The 18,647-nt window shown below is 34.7% G+C and overlaps 1 protein-coding gene across 1 annotated transcript; it reads right to left on the bottom strand.

Moving 5' to 3' along the window:
- Positions 1-5,321: 5,321 nt before the first annotated feature.
- Positions 5,322-17,548, bottom strand: LOC107587050 (solute carrier family 23 member 1-like). Its single transcript, XM_016274656.1, has 12 exons — positions 17,488-17,548; positions 16,730-16,873; positions 15,444-15,601; positions 13,984-14,143; positions 13,536-13,717; positions 12,892-13,012; positions 12,660-12,816; positions 12,248-12,501; positions 11,572-11,736; positions 11,100-11,208; positions 10,874-10,969; positions 5,322-5,747 (listed from the first exon to the last, which is right to left on the bottom strand). The coding sequence occupies exons 1-12, from the start codon at positions 17,533-17,535 to the stop codon at positions 5,482-5,484; spliced, it is 1,860 nt and encodes a 619-aa protein (XP_016130142.1). The 5' UTR covers positions 17,536-17,548; the 3' UTR covers positions 5,322-5,481.
- Positions 17,549-18,647: the final 1,099 nt, after the last annotated feature.

The raw sequence follows: 18,647 nt of genomic DNA, 5'->3' as shown, positions 1-18,647 counted from the left end.
AATGAATGGCCCAGTTTGAGCTTCTAGAAGACTGAATCTTCCAAATCACCCTGTTTTAGGCAGTAGTTCATTGACCTTAAAGTAGCACTGTCCGCTTGTTTCAGCACCAGATTCCTAAGTAGGACTTCAGAAAATGGCACAAACATGCCAATAACATCACATCTTATTCCTTTGGCTTGTTGTGTTTTTTTTTAGAAGGAAACAGCAGAGCCTCTTTCTTTAGTGAATGTAGTCATGCATAGCTGAATACAGCATGTGTCTGCAAATCACTTCATCCAACACTAATTACAGTTTTTAGACAACAATATCACTGCCACAGCATGATGTACATCAGTGTTCACAGTGCAAATTCTTACACATATATTTATTGATTCGATTCTAAGGTGGATAAGCAGTATATGGAACTTAAACTCAAATGAAGATAATGAGCAGAGTTTTTGCAAAACCAACATCTCTTGGGAGGAGATTTTGCTAATGAATGCAAAGCTCTGTGGGATAGATGACCCTCGGTTAGGTGTGACTGTTCTGTGGCTGAATGTATTGGCCCCGGTGTTATGTGATAGTTCTCCAGACGGCTGTTAAATGAGGGATTTCCTTTCAGGTCAGTGCGCCTGGTGATGGGCCTGTGGCCAGAAACCCAGCAGGAGATAAAATCAGAACAAGAGCTGTATCCGTACAACTGTATCCTTACAAGAACTGAGTGGTCAATCTAAGCAACTTTCTATCAGAGAATAATGGCAAATAAAGACAATGGAGCATTAAAAGGGAGAAGAAAGGAGCAGTGATGGAGCTAAGTGCAGTTGTTGACATGAAACGCCATTTCCAACTTTAAATATCGATGTTTGTTATATATTAAAGTCGGCATGATGTACATTCAGAAGTTTGGAGTTAGTAATATATATATATATATATATATTAAATGTTACAAAACATTTTTATATCAAATTAATGCTGCTATATATATATATATATATATATATATATATATATATATATATATATATATATATATATATATATATATATATATATAACAATATATATATATATATTGTTATATATTGTTATATATATTGTTATATTGTTATTTTTATATCACAGTTTCCACAACAAAATTAGATTTTATTCATCAGGAATTGACTGAATAGTAAAAAAAATGGTCTCTTTATGACCGGAGCTCATAATGAAACACAATTTTCCAGGATAATGCCATATTCCGGAAACCCTGGCGAGTTTTGGGAATATATTCATTTAACATTTGCTAAATATTATTATAGGGAGGGGTTGAAAAATAGAAGGGCTTGGTGAGATCAAATGAAAAATAAAAAGTCATATGTGTATTTTATTCACATCTCTTTATTTCTTATTTATCTGTGTGTTGTTATTGTTGTCTCTGTCACCAGAACAAATACCTTGTATGTGCAAACATACTTGGCAATAAAGCTCTTTCTGATTCTGATTCTGATTCTGATCCTTCAAAAGTCAAAAAGTCAACATTTTAATAAAAAATTACAAATACAAACTTTTTAAAATAATGATAATAAATAAGATAAATCATTCTCACTAGGATCATGGGGCATTGATTTTAATGAATTGAATGTATACAATTTATTAATAAATATAGTTTAAAAATATAACCGTTTTATCTGTTATCTCCCCTTGTGGGTGAGCCCATGCACACATTGATTTGAGCGACATTATAGCCACTAAAATCAGGGAAGTACATGCCTCCAAACACTTTCCAAATGGTTTCAGTTTCAACTTAACCTCAGCCTTCACCTCAACTGATATATTCACAATGTGTTCTGAGTCACTTTGTGACAGCTGCATATCAGCACAAACCATGCCTTCTCAATCCTGACACTTTTTAAAGGATGAACTATTGGACAACTCTCAAATACATACGTTTTCGGTCTTTCTACACTCTGTTGTCTTCGTGACCTCTTCCTTTCTATTCAATCAATACTTTCCTATCCACGCAAGGGAGTGAACATCAAACTGGTTCCATTGGAAGCGGTAGGAGAAGAATGTTTTTTTGGCTTGAGATGATAAACAGGATTATAAGCCCACATTGAGTGCTTGTGTGTCAGGTCTGCTTTAGAGAGATCCAGACTGGGGCCTTTGGCACCGGAGCTGCCTCATCAAACATTCCTGGGACACAGCCTTGAGGCCAGAGCGAGGAGAGCAGGATGTCCAGCAGACTTTACTAGAATCATCTTCTCCACAGGGATCACCATCACAAGCCCCAGATCCTTCTGAATATCGGAAGCGAGGAAACAATACGCTGCAGTTCTCCAAAATCGATCTCCAAAATCGAACGTTTCATTCCCACGAAGGTTAGTAGAGGTGAAAACTTTCATTTAGCTGTTTCAATATTCAAACCGAATAGACTGATGATTGAACTACTATTTCTATGCAAAATTACACTGAACACTGAATTTTCACTCAGAAATTGCTAGTCAATTTCACTAACAATTACAAAGAAATAATCTTAATTTAGTACTTTGAAAAATATGTTTTACCATGTATTGATATCTTATCTTAATGAATACAAATTATATTTAAAAAATAATGATTTCTAAAAATAATTTGTAAAAAAATATATCAATATTTTCTCACAAATACAATATGAGGGGTACAAATAGCCAGGAATCGTACAATATGATGATAATATGCCATCATGATGCTCATGTTATGAGTGATCTAATGTGAAAAGACATGAAATATGTACAGTAATATGTGATACATATTTGCAATTTGCTTTAGAAAAGTGGTTATATTTCTTTAACCCAGTGCAATAATATGTGATAATATGCAATAATAACCCCATGCAAAATAATATTGGGGAAATAAATATTCTTGCTGTATCATTATATTCAATTCAACTTGAAGATCTAAAGTTTCAAAAACGTTTGCAATAATATATAAAGTGCAAAGATGATAAATAATAACAAGACATTTTTTCATCCTGGCCTTTAAAGTAAGATTACAAACCTTAGTAGAAAGAGGGTTCTTTTGACTTGGACCAGCAGGCCACCGACTTGCAAAACCAAACAGAAGACCTTAGTAACCACCTGGCAGCAGCCTAGTAGCAACCAATCAGAACCAGCAGCATTTTAGCTGTGACTTTTGCATGGGCAAGAACCAGTATTATATTTTTAAAAATGTAAAATGTAATTAATTATATAATTACTAAAGTGCTTTTTAAAACCAAATTTATTGTCAATTTTAAAATAGGATTTATTTTTGTGTCCTTTCTGGGAGGGAAGAAAAAAATCCCCTAAAATGTTTTAGCAATAACAAGATGCTTTTAATGTGGAAAAATGGCATGCTCTTGAAAATGCTTTAGTCTCTCTTGAAATATATATTTTTTCTCCCTTTGATGATAGTGATTAGCGTGATCAGCAGGCTGAATATGAGGAGCAGATGGGTAATAGTTTGACGGTCATGCCTGAGTATGTCAGCTCTGTTGTGGTTAGGACGGTCAGCTTCACCAGCCCTAATCACAAACTCTCATTTATTAGTGATTTAGGGAAAGGGAGGAACCTCAGCCTGACAAAGGAGAGAATACAACAGATGGCTTCCACAGGATTCGGTCCTCAATGGAAACTGATATACAGGTGCCAAGAATCATGAACTCAGCAGGATGGAGGATGAACAAAATATGCGGTTTTCATTCCTTTCCCCTTTTAGCCGACTGTGAAGTAAAATATATCATTGTGAAAAAACAGAAAAACAAAACGTATTATTATTCAACTTAATGCATAACAGATACGTAAGCCTGTTTAAATAACAGATACATGAAAGAATAACTGACAGAAAATCAGAAATTAATAAATGGGATGCAGGTCGTCAGACAGGGTAATGTTATTGACAGACATGATGCTATGTGTTTTTATTGTTTATTGAATATCAATCTACAGGTTTGTTTTGCTAATATTTTTATTATTTATTACTTTATTATTTTCACTGTATTAAAACGCCAACATTGATTGCCTTATGTGTCTTATGTGTTCATCATGATCGTTTGAGGTATGAGCTGATATTGTGGAAAAACTGTGCATTCAGGCCTAAAAATGTTCACTGAATGTTGACCTTTACATAATGTCAAGTTCTTTTCGAGTTTTTACACATCTGCAGAAAGAGACCTTTATTTATGTAAAGGTATGTGCATGTTCAATTCAATATATCACATATTCTTATACAGGACAGACCAGGATTTTCAAATGCAATAGATAATATTGCACTTAGTAGACCTACCACAGTTTTCCACCAACCACTGCTTTCCACTCCAAGCTCCATAACACTAAATCAACTCATGCACGTTGGGTGTGTTTCGCACTGTTTTACTTATGAGAGCATTTGTAACAGCAACGCCTTCATTTGGAATGTAGAGGAACATCTGCTGCTGATGCACTGAGGCTTGATTTTGACAATAAGACAAGTTAAGTGTCCTTTTGTAGCAAACGCTTATGGCATAACACATTTGTGTTACAACTCAATTGATTCAAAGGGAGAAGGCTGTTAAAATGTACTGTCTTAAAAGTGCAGAAAGTGATTGTAAATAGGCTTAGAGTTAACTACAGAGTTTCAACTGTGGTTCATCTACTGTATTTGTAAAGGTGTACATTTTGCCGTTAATTGACAATGGACTGTAGTAGGCTGTAGAGAAAATTGGAGCTCCAAAACGGGTTGAATGTATCAACTATTGTTATTTAGCGCCATCTTGTGGAATAAAAAGACGGATGACAAATGAGAAAAGGTGGAATGATGGCTGTATCTACTTGATTTATTACTAAAATCTTGTCTCTTAAATCCTCAAGTCAAACGCTACGGTGTCGTTTTGTATTCGGATCTTTTTTTTAATTTATTATTTTTTGTACTTTACTCACTGAGACGCCTGGGTCCAGCCTTCATTAATGTGTTTAAAGCTATAAAACAAAAACTGTTGACAAATAGATTTGCCAAATTGAGAATGAATTTGCCTGCTACGACCTAAATATTAAGCAAGCAAAATTAATCAAATATGCAGTAGATGGTGACATTTATTTATTAAAAAGTTGAGATGATGGGTTACACACACACAGGACAACCAAAGTAAAAGGCAGAGAAAAATAATTTATTTAAAACATAAAATGTGTGTACAAAATGCAATATACAGTTTGTCAGCTATATATAATCTATTCCATTTAAAATTATAAGCATAAAAAAGAAACAAGACATTATGAATAAATGTTTGCAGTTGCTTTCTAGGCACTTCCCATCCTTATTTGAAATCATTAAGATTCGAAAATCATTCACGTTAACATTATGTTTATAGATAATTCAAAGAGATGAAAAAAAGAGAGAGATATTTGCACAGTACAGCTTCAGATTAAAAGTTCAATTATGTGCATGGGGGTAGCTGCCTTCTCAGTTCGTTCCATACCTCTAGATGTGACTTAATTGTTACTTATTTAAGATGGAAGTCCTCATCACAGACTATAGTGCCACCCCTGCTATGATGCGTGTATCACCTTTGTTAGACTCCGTTTTGGTGTCCAAAGAATCCAAACTGGACGGTGTGTCATCCTGTCTGCTGACTTTGTGTGTAGGGCAGAAGGGCACATATTTGGTCCATGTGAAGGAGGTGAGGCAGCTATTAATTCCAAAGGGCAGTCCGTACACGTCATCACTTTCTAAGGTGTTGTTTGACTCATTTTGGTGGTCCTTTTTCCATGCAATAATGCCTCGTTCACGTTTCGTTCCTGCAGGTATTATAATGATATATTAATAAACAGTTATTGCACAGTCCCAAAAGTTACTTGATTAGTCAGATTCATTCATTTACAATGTTTTATTTGTTACATTTGCATACATAAAGCAAAGGAGAGAAGTACGGAGTACAATGAACCCATATTAAAATGATGCTTTTGCGTAAAAGGAATAATACTCTAAATTGAACTTTTTTGCTTGAATATCAATAAGTGTCTTTATCAATGTGCATTAGGAATAGGCACAGTTATTGAAGCAGATTATTAGCAGAACTCACCAGGTATTGTATTATCGAGGAAAAATCCAAAGAATCCTCCAACAAACATACTGGTTGTCAGAAGCACTTGAAGTACATGGTCCAGTTCAACGACTCCTAATACAGAAAGTAAGAAAGCACAAAAAATCATACTTGGAATGCAAACAGTGTTTTGACAGCAGATGTGTCTGTACGTATAAAGAGTCTGTAGCATGTGTTTTTCCGATACTGATCATAGTTTATATACCTGTTGCTATGGATGTGGGATTTTTCATTATCCAGTTGGGAATAGCAAGACCAGTGAACATAGAGAATCCGAAGATGAAGATGTTGCGTGAAGAGTTCATGTCTGTATACTATTAAAAATGGAAATCAGTCATGATAAAAAAATATCATATGATGTGTACTGTCATAAGCATATTAATATTGAAAGAATATTAATATAATGTTGCAATATAATGTAATAATGTTACAAAAGATTTCAAATAAATGCTGCTCTTTTGAGCTTTGTATTCATCAACGAATCCTGAAAACATTGCTGTTTTTGCAATAGTTTTGATAAAAAATTCGGCCTTAGTGAGCTTAAGAGACTTCTATCAACTACAGTATGTTCAAAATATTCACTGACCCTATACTTTTAAATGGTATTGTGACAGCTGCATATCAGCACAAACCATGCCTTCTCAATCCTGACACTTTTTAAAGGATGAACAATTTGGACAACTCTCAAATACATGTGTTTTTGGTCTTTCTACACCCTGTTGTCTTCGTGACCTTTTCCTTTCTGTTCATCAATACTTTCCTATCCACGCAAGGGAGTGGACATAAAACTGGTTCCACTGGAAGCGGTAGATGAAGAATGTTTTTTTGGCTTGAGATGATAAACAGGATTATAAGCCCACATTGAGTGCTTGTGTGTCAGGTCTGCTTTAGAGAGATCCAGACTGGGGCCTTTGGCACCGGAGCTGCCTCATCAAACATTCCTGGGACACAGCCTTGAGGCCAGAGCGAGGAGAGCAGGATGTCCAGCAGACTTTACTAGAATCATCTTCTCCACAGGGATCACCATCACAAGCCCCAGATCCTTCTGAATATCGGAAGCGAGGAAACAATACGCTGCAGTTCTCCAAAATCGATCTCCAAAATCGAACGTTTCATTCCCACGAAGGTTAGTAGAGGTGAAAACTTTCATTTAGCTGTTTCAATATTCAAACCGAATAGACTGATGATTGAACTACTATTTCTATGCAAAATTACACTGAACACTGAATTTTCACTCAGAAATTGCTAGTCAATTTCACTAACAATTACAAAGAAATAATCTTAATTTAGTACTTTGAAAAATATGTTTTACCATGTATTGATATCTTATCTTAATGAATACAAATTATATTTAAAAAATAATGATTTCTAAAAATAATTTGTAAAAAAATATATCAATATTTTCTCACAAATACAATATGAGGGGTACAAATAGCCAGGAATCGTACAATATGATGATAATATGCCATCATGATGCTCATGTTATGAGTGATCTAATGTGAAAAGACATGAAATATGTACAGTAATATGTGATACATATTTGCAATTTGCTTTAGAAAAGTGGTTATATTTCTTTAACCCAGTGCAATAATATGTGATAATATGCAATAATAACCCCATGCAAAATAATATTGGGGAAATAAATATTCTTGCTGTATCATTATATTCAATTCAACTTGAAGATCTAAAGTTTCAAAAACGTTTGCAATAATATATAAAGTGCAAAGATGATAAATAATAACAAGACATTTTTTCATCCTGGCCTTTAAAGTAAGATTACAAACCTTAGTAGAAAGAGGGTTCTTTTGACTTGGACCAGCAGGCCACCGACTTGCAAAACCAAACAGAAGACCTTAGTAACCACCTGGCAGCAGCCTAGTAGCAACCAATCAGAACCAGCAGCATTTTAGCTGTGACTTTTGCATGGGCAAGAACCAGTATTATATTTTTAAAAATGTAAAATGTAATTAATTATATAATTACTAAAGTGCTTTTTAAAACCAAATTTATTGTCAATTTTAAAATAGGATTTATTTTTGTGTCCTTTCTGGGAGGGAAGAAAAAAATCCCCTAAAATGTTTTAGCAATAACAAGATGCTTTTAATGTGGAAAAATGGCATGCTCTTGAAAATGCTTTAGTCTCTCTTGAAATATATATTTTTTCTCCCTTTGATGATAGTGATTAGCGTGATCAGCAGGCTGAATATGAGGAGCAGATGGGTAATAGTTTGACGGTCATGCCTGAGTATGTCAGCTCTGTTGTGGTTAGGACGGTCAGCTTCACCAGCCCTAATCACAAACTCTCATTTATTAGTGATTTAGGGAAAGGGAGGAACCTCAGCCTGACAAAGGAGAGAATACAACAGATGGCTTCCACAGGATTCGGTCCTCAATGGAAACTGATATACAGGTGCCAAGAATCATGAACTCAGCAGGATGGAGGATGAACAAAATATGCGGTTTTCATTCCTTTCCCCTTTTAGCCGACTGTGAAGTAAAATATATCATTGTGAAAAAACAGAAAAACAAAACGTATTATTATTCAACTTAATGCATAACAGATACGTAAGCCTGTTTAAATAACAGATACATGAAAGAATAACTGACAGAAAATCAGAAATTAATAAATGGGATGCAGGTCGTCAGACAGGGTAATGTTATTGACAGACATGATGCTATGTGTTTTTATTGTTTATTGAATATCAATCTACAGGTTTGTTTTGCTAATATTTTTATTATTTATTACTTTATTATTTTCACTGTATTAAAACGCCAACATTGATTGCCTTATGTGTCTTATGTGTTCATCATGATCGTTTGAGGTATGAGCTGATATTGTGGAAAAACTGTGCATTCAGGCCTAAAAATGTTCACTGAATGTTGACCTTTACATAATGTCAAGTTCTTTTCGAGTTTTTACACATCTGCAGAAAGAGACCTTTATTTATGTAAAGGTAAGTGCATGTTCAATTCAATATATCACATATTCTTATACAGGACAGACCAGGATTTTCAAATGCAATAGATAATATTGCACTTAGTAGACCTACCACAGTTTTCCACCAACCACTGCTTTCCACTCCAAGCTCCATAACACTAAATCAACTCATGCACGTTGGGTGTGTTTCGCACTGTTTTACTTATGAGAGCATTTGTAACAGCAACGCCTTCATTTGGAATGTAGAGGAACATCTGCTGCTGATGCACTGAGGCTTGATTTTGACAATAAGACAAGTTAAGTGTCCTTTTGTAGCAAACGCTTATGGCATAACACATTTGTGTTACAACTCAATTGATTCAAAGGGAGAAGGCTGTTAGAATGTACTGTCTTAAAAGTGCAGAAAGTGATTGTAAATAGGCTTAGAGTTAACTACAGAGTTTCAACTGTGGTTCATCTACTGTATTTGTAAAGGTGTACATTTTGCCGTTAATTGACAATGGACTGTAGTAGGCTGTAGAGAAAATTGGAGCTCCAAAACGGGTTGAATGTATCAACTATTGTTATTTAGCGCCATCTTGTGGAATAAAAAGACGGATGACAAATGAGAAAAGGTGGAATGATGGCTGTATCTACTTGATTTATTACTAAAATCTTGTCTCTTAAATCCTCAAGTCAAACGCTACGGTGTCGTTTTGTATTCGGATCTTTTTTTTAATTTATTATTTTTTGTACTTTACTCACTGAGACGCCTGGGTCCAGCCTTCATTAATGTGTTTAAAGCTATAAAACAAAAACTGTTGACAAATAGATTTGCCAAATTGAGAATGAATTTGCCTGCTACGACCTAAATATTAAGCAAGCAAAATTAATCAAATATGCAGTAGATGGTGACATTTATTTATTAAAAAGTTGAGATGATGGGTTACACACACACAGGACAACCAAAGTAAAAGGCAGAGAAAAATAATTTATTTAAAACATAAAATGTGTGTACAAAATGCAATATACAGTTTGTCAGCTATATATAATCTATTCCATTTAAAATTATAAGCATAAAAAAGAAACAAGACATTATGAATAAATGTTTGCAGTTGCTTTCTAGGCACTTCCCATCCTTATTTGAAATCATTAAGATTCGAAAATCATTCACGTTAACATTATGTTTATAGATAATTCAAAGAGATGAAAAAAAGAGAGAGATATTTGCACAGTACAGCTTCAGATTAAAAGTTCAATTATGTGCATGGGGGTAGCTGCCTTCTCAGTTCGTTCCATACCTCTAGATGTGACTTAATTGTTACTTATTTAAGATGGAAGTCCTCATCACAGACTATAGTGCCACCCCTGCTATGATGCGTGTATCACCTTTGTTAGACTCCGTTTTGGTGTCCAAAGAATCCAAACTGGACGGTGTGTCATCCTGTCTGCTGACTTTGTGTGTAGGGCAGAAGGGCACATATTTGGTCCATGTGAAGGAGGTGAGGCAGCTATTAATTCCAAAGGGCAGTCCGATCACTTTCTCACTTTCTAAGGTGTTGTTTGACTCATTTTGGTGGTCCTTTTTCCATGCAATAATGCCTCGTTCACGTTGCAGGTATTAAGGTATTATAATGATATATTAATAAACAGTTATTGCACAGTCCCAAAAGTTACTTGATTAGTCAGATTCATTCATTTACAATGTTTTATTTGTTACATTTGCATACATAAAGCAAAGGAGAGAAGTACGGAGTACAATGAACCCATATTAAAATGATGCTTTTGCGTAAAAGGAATAATACTCTAAATTGAACTTTTTTGCTTGAATATCAATAAGTGTCTTTATCAATGTGCATTAGGAATAGGCACAGTTATTGAAGCAGATTATTAGCAGAACTCACCAGGTATTGTATTATCGAGGAAAAATCCAAAGAATCCTCCAACAAACATACTGGTTGTCAGAAGCACTTGAAGTACATGGTCCAGTTCAACGACTCCTAATACAGAAAGTAAGAAAGCACAAAAAATCATACTTGGAATGCAAACAGTGTTTTGACAGCAGATGTGTCTGTACGTATAAAGAGTCTGTAGCATGTGTTTTTCCGATACTGATCATAGTTTATATACCTGTTGCTATGGATGTGGGATTTTTCATTATCCAGTTGGGAATAGCAAGACCAGTGAACATAGAGAATCCGAAGATGAAGATGTTGCGTGAAGAGTTCATGTCTGTATACTATTAAAAATGGAAATCAGTCATGATAATAAAATATCATATGATGTGTACTGTCATAAGCATATTAATATTGAAAGAATATTAATATAATGTTGCAATATAATGTAATAATGTTACAAAAGATTTCAAATAAATGCTGCTCTTTTGAGCTTTGTATTCATCAACGAATCCTGAAAACATTGCTGTTTTTGCAATAGTTTTGATAAAAAATTTGGCCTTAGTGAGCTTAAGAGACTTCTATCAACTACAGTATGTTCAAAATATTCACTGACCCTATACTTTTAAATGGTAGTGTTGGTACTTTATTTGAGCACATCATTTTCCCTGATGTATTCCTTTTTGCATTAACAGTACTGTTTTTACCTGTAGGCTTGAAACACCAGCAGCCATAATGACCCCGAACATGACCAGAAACATTCCTCCAATAACAGGTGTTGGTATTGTAGTAAATATGGCTCCGATTTTCCCAAACATTCCCATTATAAGCATTACAAAGCCACTGCACACAATCACCATGCGACTACCAACCTGCAAAAGATGAAAGGTTTCTCTCGATTAGTGTCATAATTCATAGAACACATGCCAAACAATCTCTCAAAAAAATTTATTAAATAAAATTTGAAAAATAAATAAATACAATTAGATAGTGTTGTAAGCCTATGCAATCATTGTGAAGTAAAGTCAAATTCCATTTTGGCCAGTAAAACTTATTGTGAAACTTTGTACCTTAGTGATGCTCCAATAACAGGTGTTGGTATTGTAGTAAATATGGCTCCAATTTTCCCAAACATTCCCATTATAAGCATTACAAAGCCACTGCACACAATCACCATGCGACTACCAACCTGCAAAAGATGAAAGGTTTCTCTCGATTAGTGTCATAATTCATAGAACACATGCCAAACAATCTCTCAAAAAAAATTAATAAAATTGGAAAAATAAATAAATACAATTAGATAGTGCTGTAAGCCTATGCAATCATTGTGAAGTAAAGTCAAATTCCATTTTGGCCAGTAAAACTTATTGTGAAACTTTGTACCTTAGTGATACCCAAGGCTCCTATGTTCTCACTGTAGGAGGTGGTTCCGTTGCCTGTTCCCCAGGCACCTGCCAGCAGACACCCGATGCCTTCAATGCCAATTCCTCTGTTGATGGCATGCCTGGGTGGTGGTGGGGCACCAGATAACCTGGCACAGGCATGATAATCACCCACTGACTCAATCATGGAGGATATGACCCCTGCCAGGATTCCAAAAACTCCTGCCAGACTAACAGTTGGCACTCCCCATTGACCTACAATTACATAGCCATAAAAAAACATAATATATAAAAGATTTCAATAGCCTATCCGATAATAGCAATCATAAATTCACTTACAGGAATCATAGATTCCTGTAAGTATATGGGCATATAAAATACTTAATTGGTGTTAAGTGTGCTGGTTGATATACCCGGATAAGGAAATCTGAACCAAGGCGCCCTGCCTATAACATCTCCTTTAATGTCAGTCCGAGCTAGATAGCCATATTTATCAGGGTCTGAGGGCAGGACATTGTAGATTGTCAGTAGGTAGCAAATCAACCATGACAGAGTGATTCCTAGCAGGACCTGAGAAAGCACACCTTGCTTATAAATGTATTTTTAATGGAGCATTAATATTTAGAAAACAGATATAAGACTTACAGGCAGAATCTGAAATATGTAAATCCTGGTGATGTGAAACTTCTTGGCTTTGCTGTATTTGGGGAAGGGGATGGCAATATGACGGAGGTACTGCGAGAATATCACAATCAAACACGTCGTCCTGTGGAGGACAATGAGACTGTGTTACGGCTCTGTGACAGCATTACATGTCCAGAGATTATATCAAGCAGTATACCAGAAATTAATACTGAACATGAGAGTTGGACTTAAACTAAAATAGTTGCTACTACTGTTGTGGGAACAGCATTGGGGAGTAACTAACTAAAAGTCAAAAGGCTACAAACTTAACTACAATATTCAATTGTCAAGGTCAAGGCTAAAATCGTGTAGTGCCTGGGTGGTATAAATGGTCCTCGTTGGACAGTCTGATTCTTTCTAGTGAATCAGTTCTCTTGGACGATTCATGTACGTGAACCAATTCACAAAAATGATTCACAGGTTTGAATCAGTTTAAATGCTACTGTGTTTTTGACTCTGTTACATCACTTTGAGGTGTTTTGTTTACTGTCACCTTAAATGTGATTGCTTGTTTGTTCAAAATCAGCAAAATATGTGCTGTGTAGTATATATACAGTATATATATATTTATATATTTTCATTGATGATTAATTTTGAGAACACACATGGAAGAGATGCCCCAATGGTGTCCTGCGTTCATGCCAGCGGAGTCAAATAGTGATAGGCCGATTAGGGAAATAGTTGGTGCGATGGTCAGAGGGCCAATGAAACGCATGAAGAGGCCAATTAGACCAGAGAATCCCACCAGCACTTGGAATAGGGAGCCCACCATGATCGAGCCTTGGAGCTGTGCACAGATGACAACAGAAACTGAATTTTAGCATTATACAATAAAGATATATTTTTAAGATATCATTTTAACGATATCATTTTTAACACTTGCCATTTTATTTTTAAATGTAAGTGTCTTTTTGCCAATTTTTTGGGTTGAGTGTTATCTATTGCAATGACCGCCACATTTTTGAGTGAGGTTTAAGTGTCAAAATTTGGAACCACTCTACATATGTTCATGAGTTCTTACATAGAGGGTCTATCAGTTACTGAGATACTCACCACTTGCATTCGACTTTGCCAAACATGAATGAACTCAGGGGAGGTGGTGTTGACTAGGCTTGCGTTCTGCGTCCAAGCTGGACAGGTCCATTCAGGCATTGATAGCAAAGCCATGGTGGGCGACAGGAGTGTAAAAGTTCCACCCTGGAGAATGGGTAACCTTGCAATACACAAAAAAAATCTAGCTCTTGTTGTTGTTGTTATTTCTGTTCAAGAAGTGCATAGGTTCTTCTGACTTTTGATGTTGAGATGTGTCTTTCCACCCTCTGCTTTTCAATTCATTAATTGAATTTCACATCCTTTTGTCAACTTGTCATTCTCAACCCTCCCTGGTTCCTCACTAAAAGGCAAGTCTTTAACCCATCTCAGCAGGTCAAAAATAAGGTAAAGCTGTTGTGTTGTTAATAGATTTACGGCACTTTTATGGTATATAAGGAATTTATTGTACAAGTTAGAGTCATTTATGTGTTTACACTGCAATCTTGTACCAAATCAGTTACACCTACAAAAGGTAATTCACGTGGTTTTAGGGGTGTTAAGACATTTTTCTTGAATTCATTATATTACAATTCTAATGCTTTACACAAACGGGAGCTCCACAGCTGAGAGGCCTGAGGAATGTGGATTTATTTAAAATGTGCTGAACTTCATGTTAATAAGATGAAAAATTCCCAATCCTATTACCTACATATTTCTGCTGTACATCAGTAACAGGCTGATTTGGATCCTTCATGTTTGATTAGTATGCTCTTGAAGACCTGTAGAGTTAACATATAGCAGGATTTCTTTGGCCTTTTATTTGGGTCAAGTAGCCCCAACAAAAGAATGCAATAGGACTTCAGCCTAAAGCAGAGGCTTATCAGACACAACATGGGGACAGGAGAGCTGTCAGTTAATAAATTGGGGGAAAAAAGTAACTTGCGTTACTTATTTGAAAAAGTAACTCAGATATTCTCTTGTAAATTAAAAAGTAATGCGTTACTTTACTAGTTACTTGAAAAAAGTAATCAGATTACGTAACTTGCATTACTTGTTATGCGTTACCCCCAACACTGCTCATGAATGACCCATTTTAATCAAAGAAAATTGATCTTTTGACAAGAAGTTGGATAAATGAATTCAAAGCAAACTGCATCATAAACATCCTTCAGAAAATCAAGGTAATTTTAGAATCAAACAAGCTTTTTAGAATTAAACACCCATGGTTAAATAATTGACAAGGACAGTCCCATGTGTCGCAGTAACCACAACACAACCCTGATTCAAGAAGATGAACACAAAAGAACACAAACACTGTTTCATTGTTTAACTACAGCTCATCCTTAAAATATTTTTGCACGTCATCACATATCTTCCCACTTGGTGCACTGACCTTGGCCTTGGTTCTACCACTGTTGCTGAATTCTGTTATTTCTTTGTGAAATATATGACTTTGCCAAGAGTGATAAAAGTAACCTTACCTCACTCCAAAGGTGACCTGGAGTAAGGTGCACACCCCTGACACGAAGAAGATAGTGCTGATGAGGTGACTTTGCGTGAGGCCGTCATGCTGTAGACAAAGGCCCTGAGACAGTATCAGAGGAATGGCTATGATGCCACCAAAAGCTGTAAGATAGTGCTGTCAGAGAAATGGAGAGAAATTGTTATGTACGTTCTTTCTGTAACCTTCTAAACACATTCTATGTACAGTGAAGACTAAAAGTCTAACACCAATAGTGAAAATGCTTTTGTTTTGCATAATTTCTCGAAATCAGCATAAGTTGAATTGGAAAAAATATTTCAGAATGGATTGTATGTTTTTCTTTAATGTCAGTAGCTCTCAGGTCCATGAACTCTACAAGTATCTGAAAGAACATCTGACCAACTGTATGCATGATCAATGTCACAAATTTGCTAATTTAATTAAAAATAATGCAGAATCTTAACCCTGCAGCCTATTATATTTGATGCATTAATTTTCCAAGGCCTTTAAATGATCAACATGATCAAAACGTTGCTGAAAAGTTCAATATTTTAATATCATCTTACGAAATCATGTTATTGGGGGATATAGAGTGACAATTGTTATTTATATGCACTTTATGCAAGTACTATATTGTTATAAAGATCTCTTTGATTTACATTACAAGCTATCATAATTTCACCTAACTTTTTGGCCACATAGATAACAACAACTGCACCAAATTGCATGTTTCTGCTCAGTTTGGGCTTCTGAATAAAATTGAGGTGTTTTTCCTTGAATGTGAGCTTCATATTCTCACTATATCATATGGGCCATAAAAGCCAGATAAAAACATAAAACACATACACAAACTTTTTTGTAGATTTTTCATTTTCATTTTGTCTAAGGTTTAATAAACTGTTCCTTTTCAAAAAAAAAAATATTTTTTCTGTCTATTATTTAATATGTCAGGCTTTACAGGGTTAAATATGCCTCATTAATTTTGTGTTATTTTTGGGTTTCAAAATCCCGAATCTTTATCTTTATATCCAAGCATTAAAAACTTTCAGTGTAGTTTTAGATTTTTTGGAAACTGAATATTGGAACTGTTTTTTGTTCCACCTGTACATTGGAACTGTTCTTTATTGGTACTGATGAATTCAGTGCTGTTCATAGTGCACACTCTAATCAAGACTGGTAGATTTGAATTGATTTAAATGACTGATAATATAAGATAAATTCTATCATACAAATCTAACATGTTCAACATCTTGTTCCACAGGTAGATGTGTGCGTGCCACTTACCTGAATCCCCAAAAAGATGCAAAGGTACCACGGTGGAATATCAGTGACACAATATGCTAGCTTGTTACTGTCTCCCTCCTCAGAAAAATTATCACTTCCATTTTTATTCTCTGGTAACTCACAGAAACGGTCTATTCCATCAACCTAAATTCAAAAAACACTCAAATTCAGTTTCTGGCTTAGCAGTTTTCAATCAACAACTTTTCCTAATTCCATCAATTTCACTTTGCACATGTGAATATTATTTGTTTGAAAAACCAATAACCCCCTTCACTCATTTATTTATTTTTGATTGATCAATATGCAAAATAATTTATTTAATACATTTATTATTTCAAATGGAAAATTAAATAAGCGTCATGATCTGTGAGTGATAAATACACACACACACTGCTCCAGTTACACATTCCAGTCACTAAAACATTGAACATGACCACAATAACAAACACATGAGTAACACATGCGTTATCAAGAGTGAAAAGAATCTTTGGTTACAACATCGATCATAAAAAGAAATTATCACATGCCATAGATTTTTATAACTGTGTGATTTTAAGGATCTCATATCCTGGCAAAAGTCTGCCATAACTTAGATTTACGCAATGAAAACAAGACCCATTACACACTCATGATCATAGTCCATTCCAATGTAATGTTCCTATATTCAATCTGTCCACTTCCAGAAGCTCTGAGACTAATTTAAAAAAGAAATTAGTAATTCTACCTAAAATGTATGTCTGTTAATGAAGGTTACTCACAGCAAATGCATAGTTGTCCAACCCGTCACTGGTTTTCTCTGGAGCCATGAGTGTGGAGGCAGGAGACAGTGTAATAAGAGAGATATTACACTTTCTAATAAGAGAGAGGGTAAGAGCTAAGGACAGCATACAAAAGAAGAGACGAGAAAAGAGAAAGGAGGGGCAAAAACAGAGGCACGGGACAGGGTTTGGGGATGCTGCCGCTGATTGTAAATGCTATGGGACCGATCAGCTGCTCATGTGAACTCAATTACACCACAACTAGCAGGCAGCTGACCAGAGCCACATGCTGCTCTGGCTTCTGGCTTAGGAATACACTCTTAACACACACTAATGTGTACATGTGCACCAGTATATTTGCATGCATGTTAATCACCATGCAATGCATCTTCAAAGTCTTTCTTTCTTTCTTTTTCTTTCTTTCTTTCTTTCTTTTAAAAGAGAATAATGTATTACTTATCTTAAGTTGTTGAATGATTGCTGGGTTTACATAGTAACTTGATTGCAGGTTTAAAATTGTTAACTAAAACTAATAAAGGTTAGTTAATTTAAAGAAACATAAACTGAAATAAAATGCAATAAAATAAACTTACTCTTATTTTATTTCAGTTGCCAAAACAGCATTTCTCATTTTCATTTAGTTTAACTTGATATACTAAAATGACTCAAACTACAAATTAAAACTAAAATAATAAGAAAACGCATAGACATATTTAAAAATATTAAAAAACATTAGTGCTGTCAAACGATTAATCGCATCCAAAATAAAAGATTTTGTTTACATAATGTATGCATGTGTACTGTGTATATTTATTATTTATAAATAAATACACACACCTGTGTGTATATATTTAAGAAAAATATGTTTTGTTTATATATAAAATATTTATATTTATATATAATATACATTATATATATACATGTAAATATATATTTTTTATATATACATGTATGTTTGTGTATTTATATATACATAATAAATATACACAGTACACACATATCTAAACAAAAACTTTTATTCTGTATGTGATTAATCGCGATTAATCATTTGACAGCACTAATATAGATATGATATATATAAAAATATATATATATGAAAATCAAGACTAAAATGGACAACAGTATTCCTAGATTTTTAAATTTGTTGGAATTAAAAAAAC

This window comes from Sinocyclocheilus grahami, unplaced genomic scaffold, assembly GCF_001515645.1.
Source record: "Sinocyclocheilus grahami isolate Dianchi unplaced genomic scaffold, SAMN03320097.WGS_v1.1 scaffold88.1, whole genome shotgun sequence".
NCBI lineage: Eukaryota > Metazoa > Chordata > Actinopteri > Cypriniformes > Cyprinidae > Sinocyclocheilus > Sinocyclocheilus grahami.
This window is presented reverse-complemented; position numbering and strand designations above follow the sequence as displayed.